Raw genomic sequence first — 14,007 nt, 5'->3', positions numbered from 1 at the left:
GCCCATCCAGTAGCCCCTGGGCCAAGCACACTGTTGCAGGAATTGTCCACTGCAGCCCACTGACTTGCTTGGCACCTTTGAGAGACAGTGCAAGGGGCCACCTCAAATCCAGCTCATCACACTCCGTGAGCCAGACCTGAGTCCTCAGGGAGCTCATACAATTCGCCACACAAGCTATTCATTTTCCTTCTTCCCTTTTACATGGCTTACCCACCCACCGGTGAGCTGAATTGGCTGATGAAGGGGTCGGGGTAGTGCCAGGGGTGGGGAAGCAAGGGGATTGCATGACCAACAGGAGAGCAAGGAGCAGAAACTCCCCTTCTGTGGCAATCAGGCTGTCTCAGTCCTTCCACGCAGTCATCCACTGCCTGCTAGTGTGGTAATCAGTGGGAGCATTGAGAGCAGGGTGACCTGTTATTTTGGAACACTCCTCAAATAGCCTTCGTCCTCCAAACAATTGGCAGCCTCAGGAAGAGTCATTTCTGTAGCTTCTCTGTTGGAACTCAGCTTGTGACACAGGCAAGGCCACCTACCCGACTGAAGGTGTCTACTTCTACGGGTAGTTGGGCTAGGATATCACAGAATGGTAGGGCTTGGAAGGGACCTTTGAAGATAATCTTGTCAAACCCCACTGTCAGAGCAGGGTGACCCACAGTAAATATCCAGCACATTCCTGAAGCTGGAAGACAGGACATGGGGTTTAGGTGAACAGCTGCTGGAGGCCAGGAGGAATACTGGAGGGCATCTCAAACAGCAGTACCAGACATCAGTCCCTCCTGAAAATAACTTGAGGCTGAAGTGACTAATGTCAGAGTCCTCAGCTATGACACAACATAGCTCCAGCTACACTGCCAAAACTGCCTGTGGGTTGGGGTGCTCCTGGGCTTGAGCTGCAGTGGCAAAGCCTGCCCACAGACTTCCTCATGCCTCTGAAGCAGTACCAGCAGATTGAATATTCATTTGGGTACAAAAGCTTCCCCTTGGCCCTACTGGCTCCCTACAGAAATCCCAGCAGCTCAATTACCATCTTAATTCGTTCTTATTTCTTCAGTTATTCAGTCTTATGCTAACACAGAGCACTTTTTTTTATGCCAACAAAAAGCACTTCTGAGGCCAAAGATGTACCTGCATGGTCCAGAAGATCTTCAAAATGTGTTTAAAAATTAAAGACAGCCCTTTAAAAACAGCTTCTCTGTGCAACTACCTCTCTGCACAACTTCTTTTCCTTGTACTCTAAAGTGCCTGCAACTCTAAATTGGAAAGTTCTTTCTCAGACTATTTTTGCACAGATTCCAGATGGCACAGAGCAAGGGACTTTGCTTTGTGAAGCTAAAGATTTTAGAGGAGGTGACTACAAAGACTTACTCAGCTTTTGTACCCCCTTCATCACTGACTGCAGGATTAGTCGGAATGATGAAGTGAAAGAACAAGAGAAAAGCTGAGCAATCGTTTCCCATTTTGGGTTTTGGATAATCAGACTAGGAATTGCTTTGCTGGAGTTTTTTTTGTTTGTTGGTTGGGGTTGGTTGGTTAGTTGGTTTTGGTGTCTTTTTGTGCTTGGATTTTTTTCTTCCTTTTGGTAAATCCTTAAAATAGAATTTAATCATTATTTGTACAGTTAAATGTCACATTATTACATGGAAGAGTAAGACCTTCTTTTCCCCCTTTCTAATCAGTGAGCCTTTGTGCATACCTGTGTGATCTCATCAGCAGCAGGGAGATTATGCAGCATAACTGATGACTGAGTCCTGTCCTTCCTTTCAGTGACCTCTGTGCAGGATTCATGTAGCACATTCACATTTGATTTAATAACAGTGTGGGAAGCAATAGTAATCCTGAATGTAATAGTTAAGCAATAATTAAGAAGACTGAATCCTGTTATTGCCTTCTTGCTGGAGGAGCCCAAGTGATGGCTTTCATCTTTGAATGGGCAGTGACATGGCTGAACAGGATTTCCAAACCCCATTCCTGGCTTTATTGCTTCAGACAGCAAATGTGCCACCACATTTCATCCCTGCGGAGGTCAGCAGGACTTTTCCAGGGCCACTTCAAGATGCAGCACAGAACCCTATGGCAGAATCCTGGTCTTTATGTGCTGCAAGCTGTGACAAATGGGATCAACCTTCTGAGGCACTTGGCAATAGCACTGTTCATAGAATCACAGAATCAACCAGATTGGAAGAGACCTCCAAGATCATCCACTCCAACCTATCATCCAGCCCTGTCCAATCAACCAGACCATGGCACCAAGTGCCTCATCCAGGCTTTGCTTGAACACCTCCAGGGACAGTGACTCCACCACCTCCCTGGGCAGCCCATTCCAATGCCAATCACTCTCTCCGCCAACAGCTTCCTCCTAACATCCAGCCTAGACCTCCCCTGGCACAACTTGAGACTGTGTCCCCTTGTTCTGTTGCTGGTTGCCTGGGAGAAGAGACCAACCCCTACCTGGCTACAGTCTCTCTTCAGGTAGTTGTAGACAGCAATGAGGTCAGCCCTGAGCCTCCTCTTCTCTCGGCTAAACAACCCCAGCTTCCTCAGCCTCTACTCAGAGGGTTTGTGTTCCAGGCCCCTCACCAGTCTTGTTGCCCTTCTCTGGACACCTTCCAGCACCTCAACATCTCTCTTGAATTAAGGAGCCCAGAACTGGACGCAATGCTCAGGATGTGTCCTGACCAGTGCTGAGCCCAGGGGAAGAATATCCTCCCTCATCCTACTGGCCACACTGCTCGTGATCCAGGCCAGGATGCCATTGGCTCTCTTGGCCACCTGGGCACACTGCTGGCTCATCTTCAGCCTACTAACTGCCAGTACCCCCAGGTCCCTTTCCTCCTGGCTGCTTTCTAGCCACTCTGTCCCCAGCCTGTAGCACCGCTTGGGGTTGTTGTGGCCAAAGTGCAGAACCCTGCACTTGGCCTTGTTCAATCTCATCCCATTTGCCTCTGTCCACCCATCCAGCCTGTCCAGATCCCTCTGCAGGGCTCTCCTACCTTCCAACAGATCAACACCTGCTCCTAGCTTGGTGTCATCTGCAAACTTACTGATGCTGGACTCAATCCCCTTGTCCAGATCATCAGTAAAGATACTGAACAGAACTGGGCCCAGCACTGATCCTTGGGGCACTCCACTAGTGACAGCTGCCAACTGGATGTGGCACCATTCACCACCACTCTCTGGGATCTGCCATCCAGCCAGTTCTTGACCCATATCAGAGTGAATCTGTCTAAGCCAGGAGCTGCCAGCTTGGCCAGGAGCTTGTTGTGGCAGACGATGCCAAAGGCTTTGCTGAAGTTCAGGTAGACTACATCCACAGCCTGCCCCACATTCACCAGGCAGGTAACCTGATCATAAAAGAAGTTCAGGTTGGTGGAAGTCTCTTCCAACCTGGTGGATTCTATGACTCTATGATTATACAGGTGATAGCATAGGATCTAGAACATTTAATAAATATCTACCAAAAATATAAACATTAATTGAACTGGAAGAGAAAGTTCTTGTGATCAATATACTGCTTGCCCACTAAATGGGCTTCTTTCTGCTTTAAGGCAGAAGGCAATTGGTGAATTACAAGAGGCTTTAAGTATTTATTCACAAATATTAGTCTCCTGATTCCCCAGGATTAGCTACAGCTTCAAACAGTACCCAAACATTTGCAGAGTGTTCAAATGGTGTCTTCTTAGCTGCAGAGGCTTCTGATTCTTCTCAGACTTCACAGGATGCTCTGACCTTATCCTGGCTTCTGTGGACAATCTGTGTGTCCCTTCCAGGGCTCCTCATCTTGGCAGGTGTATGCAGGATGTCTTGGCAGATGTGCAGTCTTGGTACAATGTCACGCTAGCTATGCAGGCTGATCGGGTGGACATATTTGGTGCTTGTTCCTGGTAAACTCGAGGCAGTTTCCAGACAGACAAACCCAGAGTATTAGGGTTTGTTACTTTGTGGCAGAGCTAGCTTATTGCTTAGGAAAGCATAATGCTGCAGAAAGCAACGGCAGAATCACTGCCAGAGGCAGAGAGCAATGACAGTAGGCAGCAGCAGTAAGCAAACACAAATACAAGGGTAGAGCACTTTGTGTTACCTGCTCATCTCTTTTTACCAATGTAGCCCAGGACTAATAGGACTTTGGACATAGAATAGCCAAACAGAGTGGCAGCTAGCCAAGCTTGACCTTATTAGGTGAAACCATAGGCTTACTTGACCCAAATGTGAGAAAAATATAGGCCTTGCATGAGGCAGGCACAAGCCAAGTGTATGTACCTTGTTTAGCACAGAATGTAAACAGGAGCCAAACAAAGGATGTAAACGGGAGCCTAACAAGTCTGGGCAACCCAGGGTCCTTAAACTCAATGGCTCCTCTATCCCATGTTTGCTTCTCCCAAAACAGAGAGGGAGAGCAGTAAAACATGTCTGGGCAGGCCAGCACATATATAAGCCTATTTTGGCCTCTTCAGGCCTACCATAACAAATATGCAGCATGAGGCTTTCAAGAAATTCAGAGTATAAGAAAGCACAGAAAGTTAAGGTTAAAGCACACGCATTTGTTGTTATCACCACCCAAAATACACGTGTACCTATCTATAGACACCCATGATAACAGCACTGATCACTTGAAGCAGTGTTTTCTGCTTCTGTAGCTCTTTTGGACTGCAATATAAAATTAGTCTTTAAAACATGGCTGCACAGACCCCATTATTTCAACCACCTCTTCCATTTTGGACCTAATTTAATGATAAAGTACCACATAGGAGTGTGAAACATATGGATTGACATCAATCACACAAAAGTCAGATCCTACTCCAACCTCTATCACAGACCTTTAGTGTGACCTCAGCATGCAGACTTAGTGTAGACATCCAGCTCCAAACCAATGTGCTCACGTTTGAACCATTTGCTTTTAGTTTCACTGTCTCATCTCCTTCCATTAAAAAAAAGACAGATAGGTTTTGTTGTCCTCTCAGCAATGAAAGGCAGTTTATTTTCTCTTAGAGTTACTGATGTTATCCAACCCAAGGCTGTAGAGAAGGAAGCACACTGTTGCTGTTGTGGTCTTCCCAGTGTGTAGGGATGAAGCACTCTCCAGGTCTGCAAATGCACTGGCAGATAATGTAGGAGAACCCTCATGTCTTTTGACTATGAATGAATACCATCTGGGATATGCTTAGAACTGCTACTAGTCTATGCAAAGATGGGAAATTCAGATTCTGTGATTTATATGGAAAAGGTAGTAATGAGGGAGGTCTTGCTGATGGATTCCATTTTATGCATGAGACTTGTGGTCTGAAGCCACAGACATTTTCCACTCCTTGCTTTCTGCTTCTTATGGCTGTGAAGATAATATTGAGAGAGGCTGACAAGGAAATCCTGTGAAGATAAAGACACAACTACCCCACTTACAACCACAGGGTAACTTTCATCAATCTAAGCCATAGCACCAACAACAGGGAGGGGCAGATTTCTCTCTGAGCTACCCACAAGGGCTGTACCTTGGAGCTGCTGCCTGGCCCCCATGGTGCACTCTGCCATTTGCTCCTGGCTGTGGCTTATCTGTCGTAACTAGCATGAGAAGCTGTAAACTCATACGCAGAAGAGCTTAGAACTGGGTGGTTTCAGAGCAGACAGGTGGTTTTGTAAGCACACAATCAAGCTGACATCCCTGAGTATTGTAGCACAATGGAACAGGAGCATGTTGAGACTTGGGTTACTTTATAGACATGAAAGATAATGCAATAGCTACTCTTTAATATTTCTTGTAACATTTTAATTCTGATTAGGGCTTGCTATTGGTTTATTATGAGCTGACACTGCCTGAATGCAACAGTTTGCTCACAGGGTTTGCTCGGGCTTTACCAGGGCATCCATCCAAGCAGCTTCCTATCTGGCTGTGGCTGAGTGCAGGTGTAACATGGTGGTACAGACTAACCCGATCTGCAGGCCTGACTTGCCAGGTAGACTTAGGCTGCTCATAAACATTCCTTGGCCATTTTTTGTTTATCTCCTGGCACCTGATGAAATCTTTTTTATGTTAGGACTGGTCAGGACCAGCTAGTAGTCCTAGGCAGGTCAATTATTCACTCTTGATACCACCTGCAAGGGCACCACCTGATTATTTCTAGATTATAGAATATGTAGTAGAACCCAGTTTTACATTATTTGCATGTTGCTTTGTTTTCAAGTAGAGCAAAACTGCAGCCAGAAAGATGAGATCCTCTAATGCATTAATTCATGCAGCTGGCAAAAAAAAAAAAAAAAGCTTTCAAGCACACAGGCCTACTTTGAGATTTTTGTTTGTTTTAGTAATTGATGTTTTCTCTGTATTACACTGTCAACTCTCATTGCCACTTACTATACCTTATGTTGACTTGTCAGCACTACAGCATCTCATTTCCTAGCAGCTGCTAAGAGCTTAGTTGAGGCTTAGCTATTCATCAGTAGCACAAACTACTCAAAATGACTCCTTGCAGCAATAAAAGCCAAATGTTTCTTGCAATAAATTAATACTGTGACAGGGAGGGGAAAGTATTTGCTTAAGTAACAGGAATGATAATGGTGAGGTGCCCAGCTTGATTAGACAGCCCTTTGTAAATCCTGAATGAACTTGCTTGCATTATTCAAGCAAAGGGTCTTGGGTAAAATGAAAGTTATGTTAACATATATCTGGCAAAAAAAAAAAAAAAAAAAGCATCATTTTGCTGCTATATCTTCTATATAGCCTTAGGAGATGTGCTAAATAAGTGGAATAAAAAGTAATGTTCAGTAACTACCCATTTACTGAACAAGATGGGCACCTCAGAGAAAAAAAAGGAAAATATATGTGCACAGAGGGACTGAGGTTGTATTCCCTGTCTCTTGAAAACACATTATGCCCTCCCAGATCCTTTCTCCTGGAAGGTATTTACAGCTTTCACTTCAAGTTCTTGCTTTTATGTGAGAATTAATTGAATTACTTCAAAATGGTTACATAAAAGTTATTTCCTTTTAAAACAGACTATGTATTTTTGTTTACTGTTCTCAACCACAACTGCTAGAAGCAGCTAGAAGCAGGGCTTACAAGCTCCTCAAGGCCAGGGAGATTTTGTGTAGTCTTCCATTGTTTACTCAGACTGTGCAAGTGACCCCAAGCTTCAGTATTTATTTGTAGACAGTAATGTGCCAGGAGGAATTTTCAGGTAGTCCCCATGAGACCTGGACATGAGGAGAAGAAGGATTAATTGCAGATTGTTTAACCTCCTCACTACAAGAAATATATTGAGGAGTGGGTCCTGCAAAGGGCAACAAAGCTGGTGAAAGGTCTGGAGAACAGGTCTGTTGAGGAGCAGATGAGGGAACTGGGGAGTGGAAGGAACTTCAGTGTGGAAAAGAGGAAGCTGAGGAGAGACCTTCTTGCTCTCTACAGCTACCTGAAATGAGGTTTGAGCCAGGTGGGTGTTGCTCCCTTCTTCCCAGTAACAGATAGGTGGAGACAAAATGGCCTTAAGTTGCACCAGACAGGTTTAGACTAGATATTAGAAGAAACCTCTAGACTGAAAGGGTTCTCAAACACTGGAATGGGCTCCCCAAGGACATGGTTGAATCCTTATCCCTAGAGGTGTTTAAATAAGGCAGAGGTGAGGTGATGAGGTACATGGTTTAGCACCAGACTTGGTCAAGTTAGATGATGGTTGAACTTAATGATCTTGAAAGTGTTTTCCAGCCTAAACAATTCTATGTAGAACTGAGCTATAGAAAACCTGAAGAAGTCTCTGGTGAGCATTTCAGACTCATAGGATTCCCAGTAGGGCTTTTACTGCATTTCCTGAAACTCTTATTGCTGGTTTTAAAGCATTGCTGAAACTTAAGTTCTGCATGACACCTTGTGTGGTCAGCACTCTTGAATCAGCACTGAATGCAGATTTGTTTTTGTGAATCTGGATGGCAGCTGAGCTCCCAGGGTAGGTGTTTCCAGACAGAAACCATGGAGGGCAATAGTCAACCTCATTTGAATCCCCATGGCCAGCCTAACCCAATCCTAAGTGTTAGAATAACGTTTCATAATCTTCATCTTCACCCTGCGCACCTCACTAGCTCTGGCACCAACATGAGGAAGCTGCCAGTGTTAAGGGTGGAGCACTCAGACTTCCAGACTAATCTGACACTTTCAGATTTCTAGAGCCCATCCATGCACTTTGGAAACTTTGCATTTGGGGCAGCTGTAAACAACTCCCGAAAGCTTCAACCCACCAGATATGAAACAGTCAGACGGGATAAGCCATTAAGCCACTCAAGCTTCTAATCCAAAATAGTGTGGAGTTGCAGAAAAGTGGATATTGACATTTTTTTCCCTTGAAAATTATTTTTTCTGGCAACTGTCTCTTTGTAACAATTCCACTTTTAAGACAGGAAAAATATTTTTCCTCTCATGGGTGTAAACATAATAGGCACATCAAAATTAGGCTCCAGATTTCCTTTATTTATTTCCTAGTTATTTTAGGCCAAGGAGGTTGATGTACACCAGTGTTGGTTGTATCACACCTTGGTTCCTCCATATCTCTATATCAAAGACATTGCTTGGATGGATGAGCAATAACACCTGAATCCTTTAATGGAGCATGTGGTGAAGGTACCACCAGAAGACATTTGTGCTGGAGGTGACACAATCCTACAGGAAATGTCTGGCAGGTCAGAGGTATGGGAGATGGTATCTATACTGAGGCAGCATTTATACTCTGATATGATGGGAGGGAGCAGTCCCATGGCTCAGAGCCCAAGCTTTGCAGCTGTGAGAAGCACTTCACCCTACACATCATCCAGCCACACAATGTCATCTTTGGCTATGCTGGAGATGTCTCCATCCATCTCCCTCCACTTACCTCTGGGTCTCTGTCTGTCGAAATTCAGGAGGAGATTTAGGAAGCTAACACACACCTTTAGAGGCAGATTTTTTGGAGCAGGAGTCCAAATGAAGTCAGCTTTGCCCAAACACCACTCCACCAGCTGGTTTGGTGGCCATGGAAAGCTAATGCAAAGAAGTCTTGAAAACTGCAGCTCTCCGAGCTTCTCCATCACAAAAGCAATGCTAGGACTGTTTCTCTTCCCCTTCATCTTGTCTATATAGACAGTAAAAAGAATGATGGGACCTTGATCTGTTTGGCCTCAGGGTATGATAGTGATAGATAATAACTTAGCACCATCTTGCAGTTTTAGTGTGAGCAGTATGATGTTCAGTGCTTTGCTTAAATCCCTCAACCGGGGGACAATGCAAGAAACTCAGCCCTCATTAAGAAAAAAAGATAATTCCTAACTGTGAGGAAAAAGTGGAACACAACTCTGAAGAGTGCAATAATCGAAATAAAAGCAGGAACATTAAGCTGTTGACAACCCACAGCTTGAGGCTTTTTGGATTTTTCTTTTTCTCCTCAGTACTTGGGTTTAATAACATGAAGTCAAGAGCACGCTGACCTGTGCCAGTCTGCTCACTTGTGGCTGACTTTCCCAACACAAAAGCTGTTCTCCTCCTGATTTTAGTCTGCAAGCTCAGGGACACAGGGACCACTATTTTAGTCCAACTTGTACTCTAAAAGCACACCAAGGGTGCTGATGGAGTTGGAGGAACTTATCTGGAGACATCAGCATACAGCAGATGAGATGGGAAGCTGAAACTGAGGATACATGAATATTGTGTTCCCTACCTGCAAGGAGATGAGCAGGTGACAGTGCAGAGGGACATGGGTTAGCAGCAGGTTTAGTAGAGTTAGATAATGTTTGGACTTGATTATCACAAGAATTTTCCAACCAAAAGAAGTCCATTATTTTATGATATTCAAGGGTCTTTAACCCAAGCTCCGCCAGTCTCATCCGTATGCTGACATCCCTAAGTTTATCTGTGGAGGGTGAGGGTGTGGCTGTGCATGTCTGCAAGGCAGTGCCACCTGCACAGGGACGCCCAGCTGGACCCCACCGGGCCTGTTGGGCAGCGCAAGCTACCAGCAGTCTCAGCAGGTGCATAGTGAATTTAAAAAGGAAAACGACGGGAGGCTTGTAGGTTATTTTTGGAGTGCACGTTTGCTTTTCTGCCCAAACCTCCACTGATGCAGAGATGTTGTGCAGAGGGACACGGTTTAGCACCAGACTTTGTAGAGTTAGATAATGTTTTAATCTGATGACTTTAAAGGTCTTTTCTAACGGACGCGATTCTCTCGTTCCGTGCTATTTACCCCCCGAATGGCCAGGAGGGACGAGCAGGGTTCGGGTGGGGGCTCAATGCCGGAACAAGGGCTTCCTCTTTTTGTAGTTATTTTTGACTGCTCGAGGGGTGTGGGGGGGGGTTGTGTTCCTTCAGGCCAAGCCGCATCGCAGCGCCGGTGCGGTACTCTCCGGGGGGGGAAGCCCGGCGGGTACGCGAGGGGCGGCGGCTAAGGGCGGGTGTCCCGGGCGGTGGCGGCGACGGGCGGGCACTAAGACCGCACCGCCCCCGGGCGCTGCGCGGCGGCCGCAGAAGAGGAGGAGACCGCCGGGCCCGGGAGGAGAGGCGCGGAGGGGAGCGGAGCTATGTTAAACCCGGGGTACCGCTGAGGCGGGGCGGGCCAGGCCAGAGGCGGGGGCTCTCCAGTGGCGGGCGCGCAGGGGCCCGGCTCCCGAGGCGGCGACGGCGACAGGCAGGCAGCGATTGCGGCGCGGGAAGCGGCTCCGCAGCCACTGGGCCAATGAACATGTCAGTGTTGACTTTGCAGGAATACGAATTCGAGAAGCAGTTCAACGAGCATGCGGCCATCCAGTGGATGCAGGAGAACTGGTGAGTGCCACCCCGCTCCGGGCCCCGCCGCCCCGCTCGGCGCTGAGCCCATCCGGGTGCGCGCTTGTGTGAGCCCGGCCGGCGCCGTGCCGGTGCCCGTGCGGGTGCGGCTCCGCGCCGCCGTGCGCGGCCACACGGGCGCTGCCTGCCGCCCGCGCTACCTGCGCGCCCGCCGCCGCCGGGTTACGCAAGGCCAGGGCATCCCGCCGGCAGCTAGGTGCGGGCCCTGAACCCCGTCGCCGTCACTGGCCAGACTGCGGGGCCCCCTCGGCTGGCCCGGGGGCGCGGAGTCACACACATACCCAGCTTTGCTCTCGGCAGCCTCCGGCCCTGCTCAGCCCCTCCCGCTCCCCGCCCGACAGAACAAGTTGCTTGGCGTTCCCTCTTCGAGCCCCTTTCCCACCCCGCTGCGCTCCCCTGGCTTCTCATAAAACTTCATTCCCAGCCATGCGGCTATTAACTTTCTCGGCGTCTGCGTGCGGCCGAGAAGCTGCGCCGGGCCGCGCCGCGCCGCAGCGGGACCCGCCGTGCCCGGGGCGGTGGGGGGCGGCTGCTGCCGAAGACCCAGCGGGGCGCTGCGGAGGCCCTCGGACATGCAGGCAGACACACGCAGGCACACGGCCTTACCGGTCGGAGAGGAGAACTGTGCCGGCAGCTTGCTCGCTTCCCCGTGCTGCTCCCGGGGTATCACTGGTCCCGGTCCTGGGGTCTCGGACGGCAGCCTGGAGAAAGCCCCTCCAGCTGCCCCTGGCACCTCGCACGGGGCTCTCCAGGCGTCCTCTAGGCCAAGATCGTCTCTCTTACTATGCTCATCCATACCTTCCCGGGTCCTGTCCCAGTTTCATTCTTCTGCAGGGCCCTTGTGTTCACACCTTGCCCACGCTTACCTGTGCTTCGCTGCTGCACCATCCCTGGCACTCTTATCAGCTGCCCAGCCTTGCCCTTCCTGCTGCTTCCCAGCTTACCTCCGAATTTCCCATCGCTAGCATGCCCAACGTCAGCAGTGCCACCTGCCCTCTTGAGGTCCCCATCCCTGTATCTCCTGAACGAGCACCTTCCCCATGCCACTCTCATGTGATTATGACAGGATAAGGCTGCCTTTGGGTCCAAGCTTTGGCACCTACATTTGCAAGGCAGAATGGTCCCTGATCCTAGGTGGATCTCAGTCAGGGACTTGTTACAACCCTTCAGTTGTTAGAACCTTCCTGTGACTTGTCTGAGGACTTTCAAGGGCATTGTAAAATAACCACCGAAGTGTCTGTATGTCTCCCTCTGTTCTCGTGCAGGTGAGCTGCTTAGCTCCTGAAAGGTCCTTGTGTCACTGAAGTTTCAGGAGAAGGGGAACCACATAGATATTCTAGGGCTGGGAGTTTTGGATGCTTCCCATTTTGTCTGTGTTTCGGAAGAAAATTGGCATCAGAATAGGACAAACTGTTTAAAGAGGATGGAGGGGTTGGTATCTCAATATATATAATAGCCAAATAACCCAGGAGAGATGCAGTTTAGATTAAAAAACAAGACTAGCAACCAGGACTGATGTTTCTTCTTGGATCTGCTGTACTTCATAGTGTGACCTTGGGAACATTATATAACCTCTCCTAGGCCTCAGTTTCCCCTGGAGGGAAAGACTTGGAGGGGGGGGGATTAGGGGGGGTAATAATGTTGCAATAGTCTCAAGAGGCACTTTGATGAGTTGGGTGATGTTTGCAGAGTGCCTCGAAGATGTCAGGTACTATATAAATGCAAAGTAGTGTCATTAAAGTCTCCTTGGCAGCCTCATGTGCTGCAGAAGTCACCAGCTGGGACTCTGGAACGCCAGGCTCCCACTTCCCAGGTTCAGAGAAGGAGTCTGGCAGTTGCACACTGCTGCTGAACAGCTGAAAGAGACAGGGTGATCCCTGTGTGCTTGCTTTTTGGTCTAGTTTCTCCTTCTCTGAGGAAACCTAGATGATTTAATACCTTTGATTCACATGAAAGTAAAGGAGAGCAATGTGCTGGTGGCCTGGGAACGTTTCTGGAAAAGAAATGGAACTGTGCCCACTGAGGTCCCTGCTGTGGCAGGCTTTTCCTGAAAATGCTGCTGAAGACTCTTCTGAGTTTCAGGTTAAATTGTGCATTTTTATCTTGAGGGAATTCACTCACTTAATGAAACAGGAACTGTTCCAGCACTTGAATTTTGCAGGGGAGCTTTAACTGGTGAAATGCAGCAGCTATAGGCCATGCAAGAAGGGGTTTCTTCTTCACATCAGGGTCACACCATAGGTTTATTTACACAGACATTGATGGCATTATGTGACTTCTTGACTATGTAGGCATCACTAACATAAGAGCATCCTAAGATGAGCTCCTTAGATAGTAGTTTGCAGGGATAAACATGGTTGTTGTTTGGGTAGGAAGATGGGCTAAGTGGGCTTGCTTTGGGAAAGTCTGGCAGGAATTTGCATTGTAATCAGTATTTAGATTAGGACACACTACTATTACAATGCCTAACATAGAGGTAAACAAATCCTGTAGGTGTGGTATTTGTTGTTTTGCTTCATCTCAGAGGTATTTTTGACTACCTTAAAAAACCAAGGTGACAGGGTATTAGCGGGGGATGAAGAGGTTCTAAGGGGTTGACCTTGTCTTCAGGCTTCTGAGAAGCACTTTTGAAATCTGAGTAGGTTGCATATGAAGACACAGCTCAGTTTGAGGCAAGATGTGAATCTCTTTAACACCCCCTAGGTTCTCAGCTGGTTAAAGCGCTGACAAGCCCTTTTAATTAGAACTGCATAAGCCTAAAGCTGGAAAAGCTTGAAAACAAAGCCTAGGGGTAGTGGCATACCATTAGATACTGGTATGGTTGGTCTGGATGGATCACGGTGCAAGGAGTGAAGTACCTAGTTCTGTTCAGCTAAGGCTTGTAGGTCTACCTCTCTCCTCCAAGCTTGATTTCCAAGCGCCATTGTGCCCTGGGGCAAGTGCATGTCTTCTACAATTGCAAGTTGCAGGCAGCCAGGCTTTTCTTCCCCACAGTCCCATCCTAGGATTTGTTTCATCAGTGCTATGTGCGTCTGGAAGTCATTCCTCTGAGGCTGATGTGAATGGAAGAAAATTGGTCTAATGGCAGTGCACGAGGTCCTTGCTTCATTTCAGATATTCCTGCTTCATTTTAAGAAGGACCCTATCCTGCAGTGTGCCTTGGGCTGGAACCTCTTTAGAGCCTGGGCCCACATGAACAGTGCTGTAAAGAGTTTAAT

At 47.8% G+C, this 14,007-nt stretch overlaps 1 protein-coding gene across 2 annotated transcripts in view; it reads left to right on the top strand.

Annotated features, from left to right (window-relative positions):
* The window catches only part of ELOVL6 (ELOVL fatty acid elongase 6), a 121,426-nt gene that overhangs the window by 16,733 nt on the left and 90,686 nt on the right, over positions 1-14,007 (top strand). The window contains exon 2 of one of the 2 annotated variants that reach the window (XM_064148496.1): positions 10,707-10,768. In XM_064148496.1, coding sequence (XP_064004566.1) covers positions 10,755-10,768 — 14 coding nt within the window. In that variant the 5' untranslated portion in view covers positions 10,707-10,754. Of the gene's footprint in view, positions 1-10,444; positions 10,769-14,007 lie in introns of those variants that run through there. The other variant, XM_064148495.1, reaches the window with a different exon arrangement.

Source organism: Pogoniulus pusillus, chromosome 9 (assembly GCF_015220805.1).
Source record: "Pogoniulus pusillus isolate bPogPus1 chromosome 9, bPogPus1.pri, whole genome shotgun sequence".
In the NCBI taxonomy this organism is placed as follows: Eukaryota; Metazoa; Chordata; class Aves; order Piciformes; family Lybiidae; genus Pogoniulus; species Pogoniulus pusillus.
This window is presented reverse-complemented; position numbering and strand designations above follow the sequence as displayed.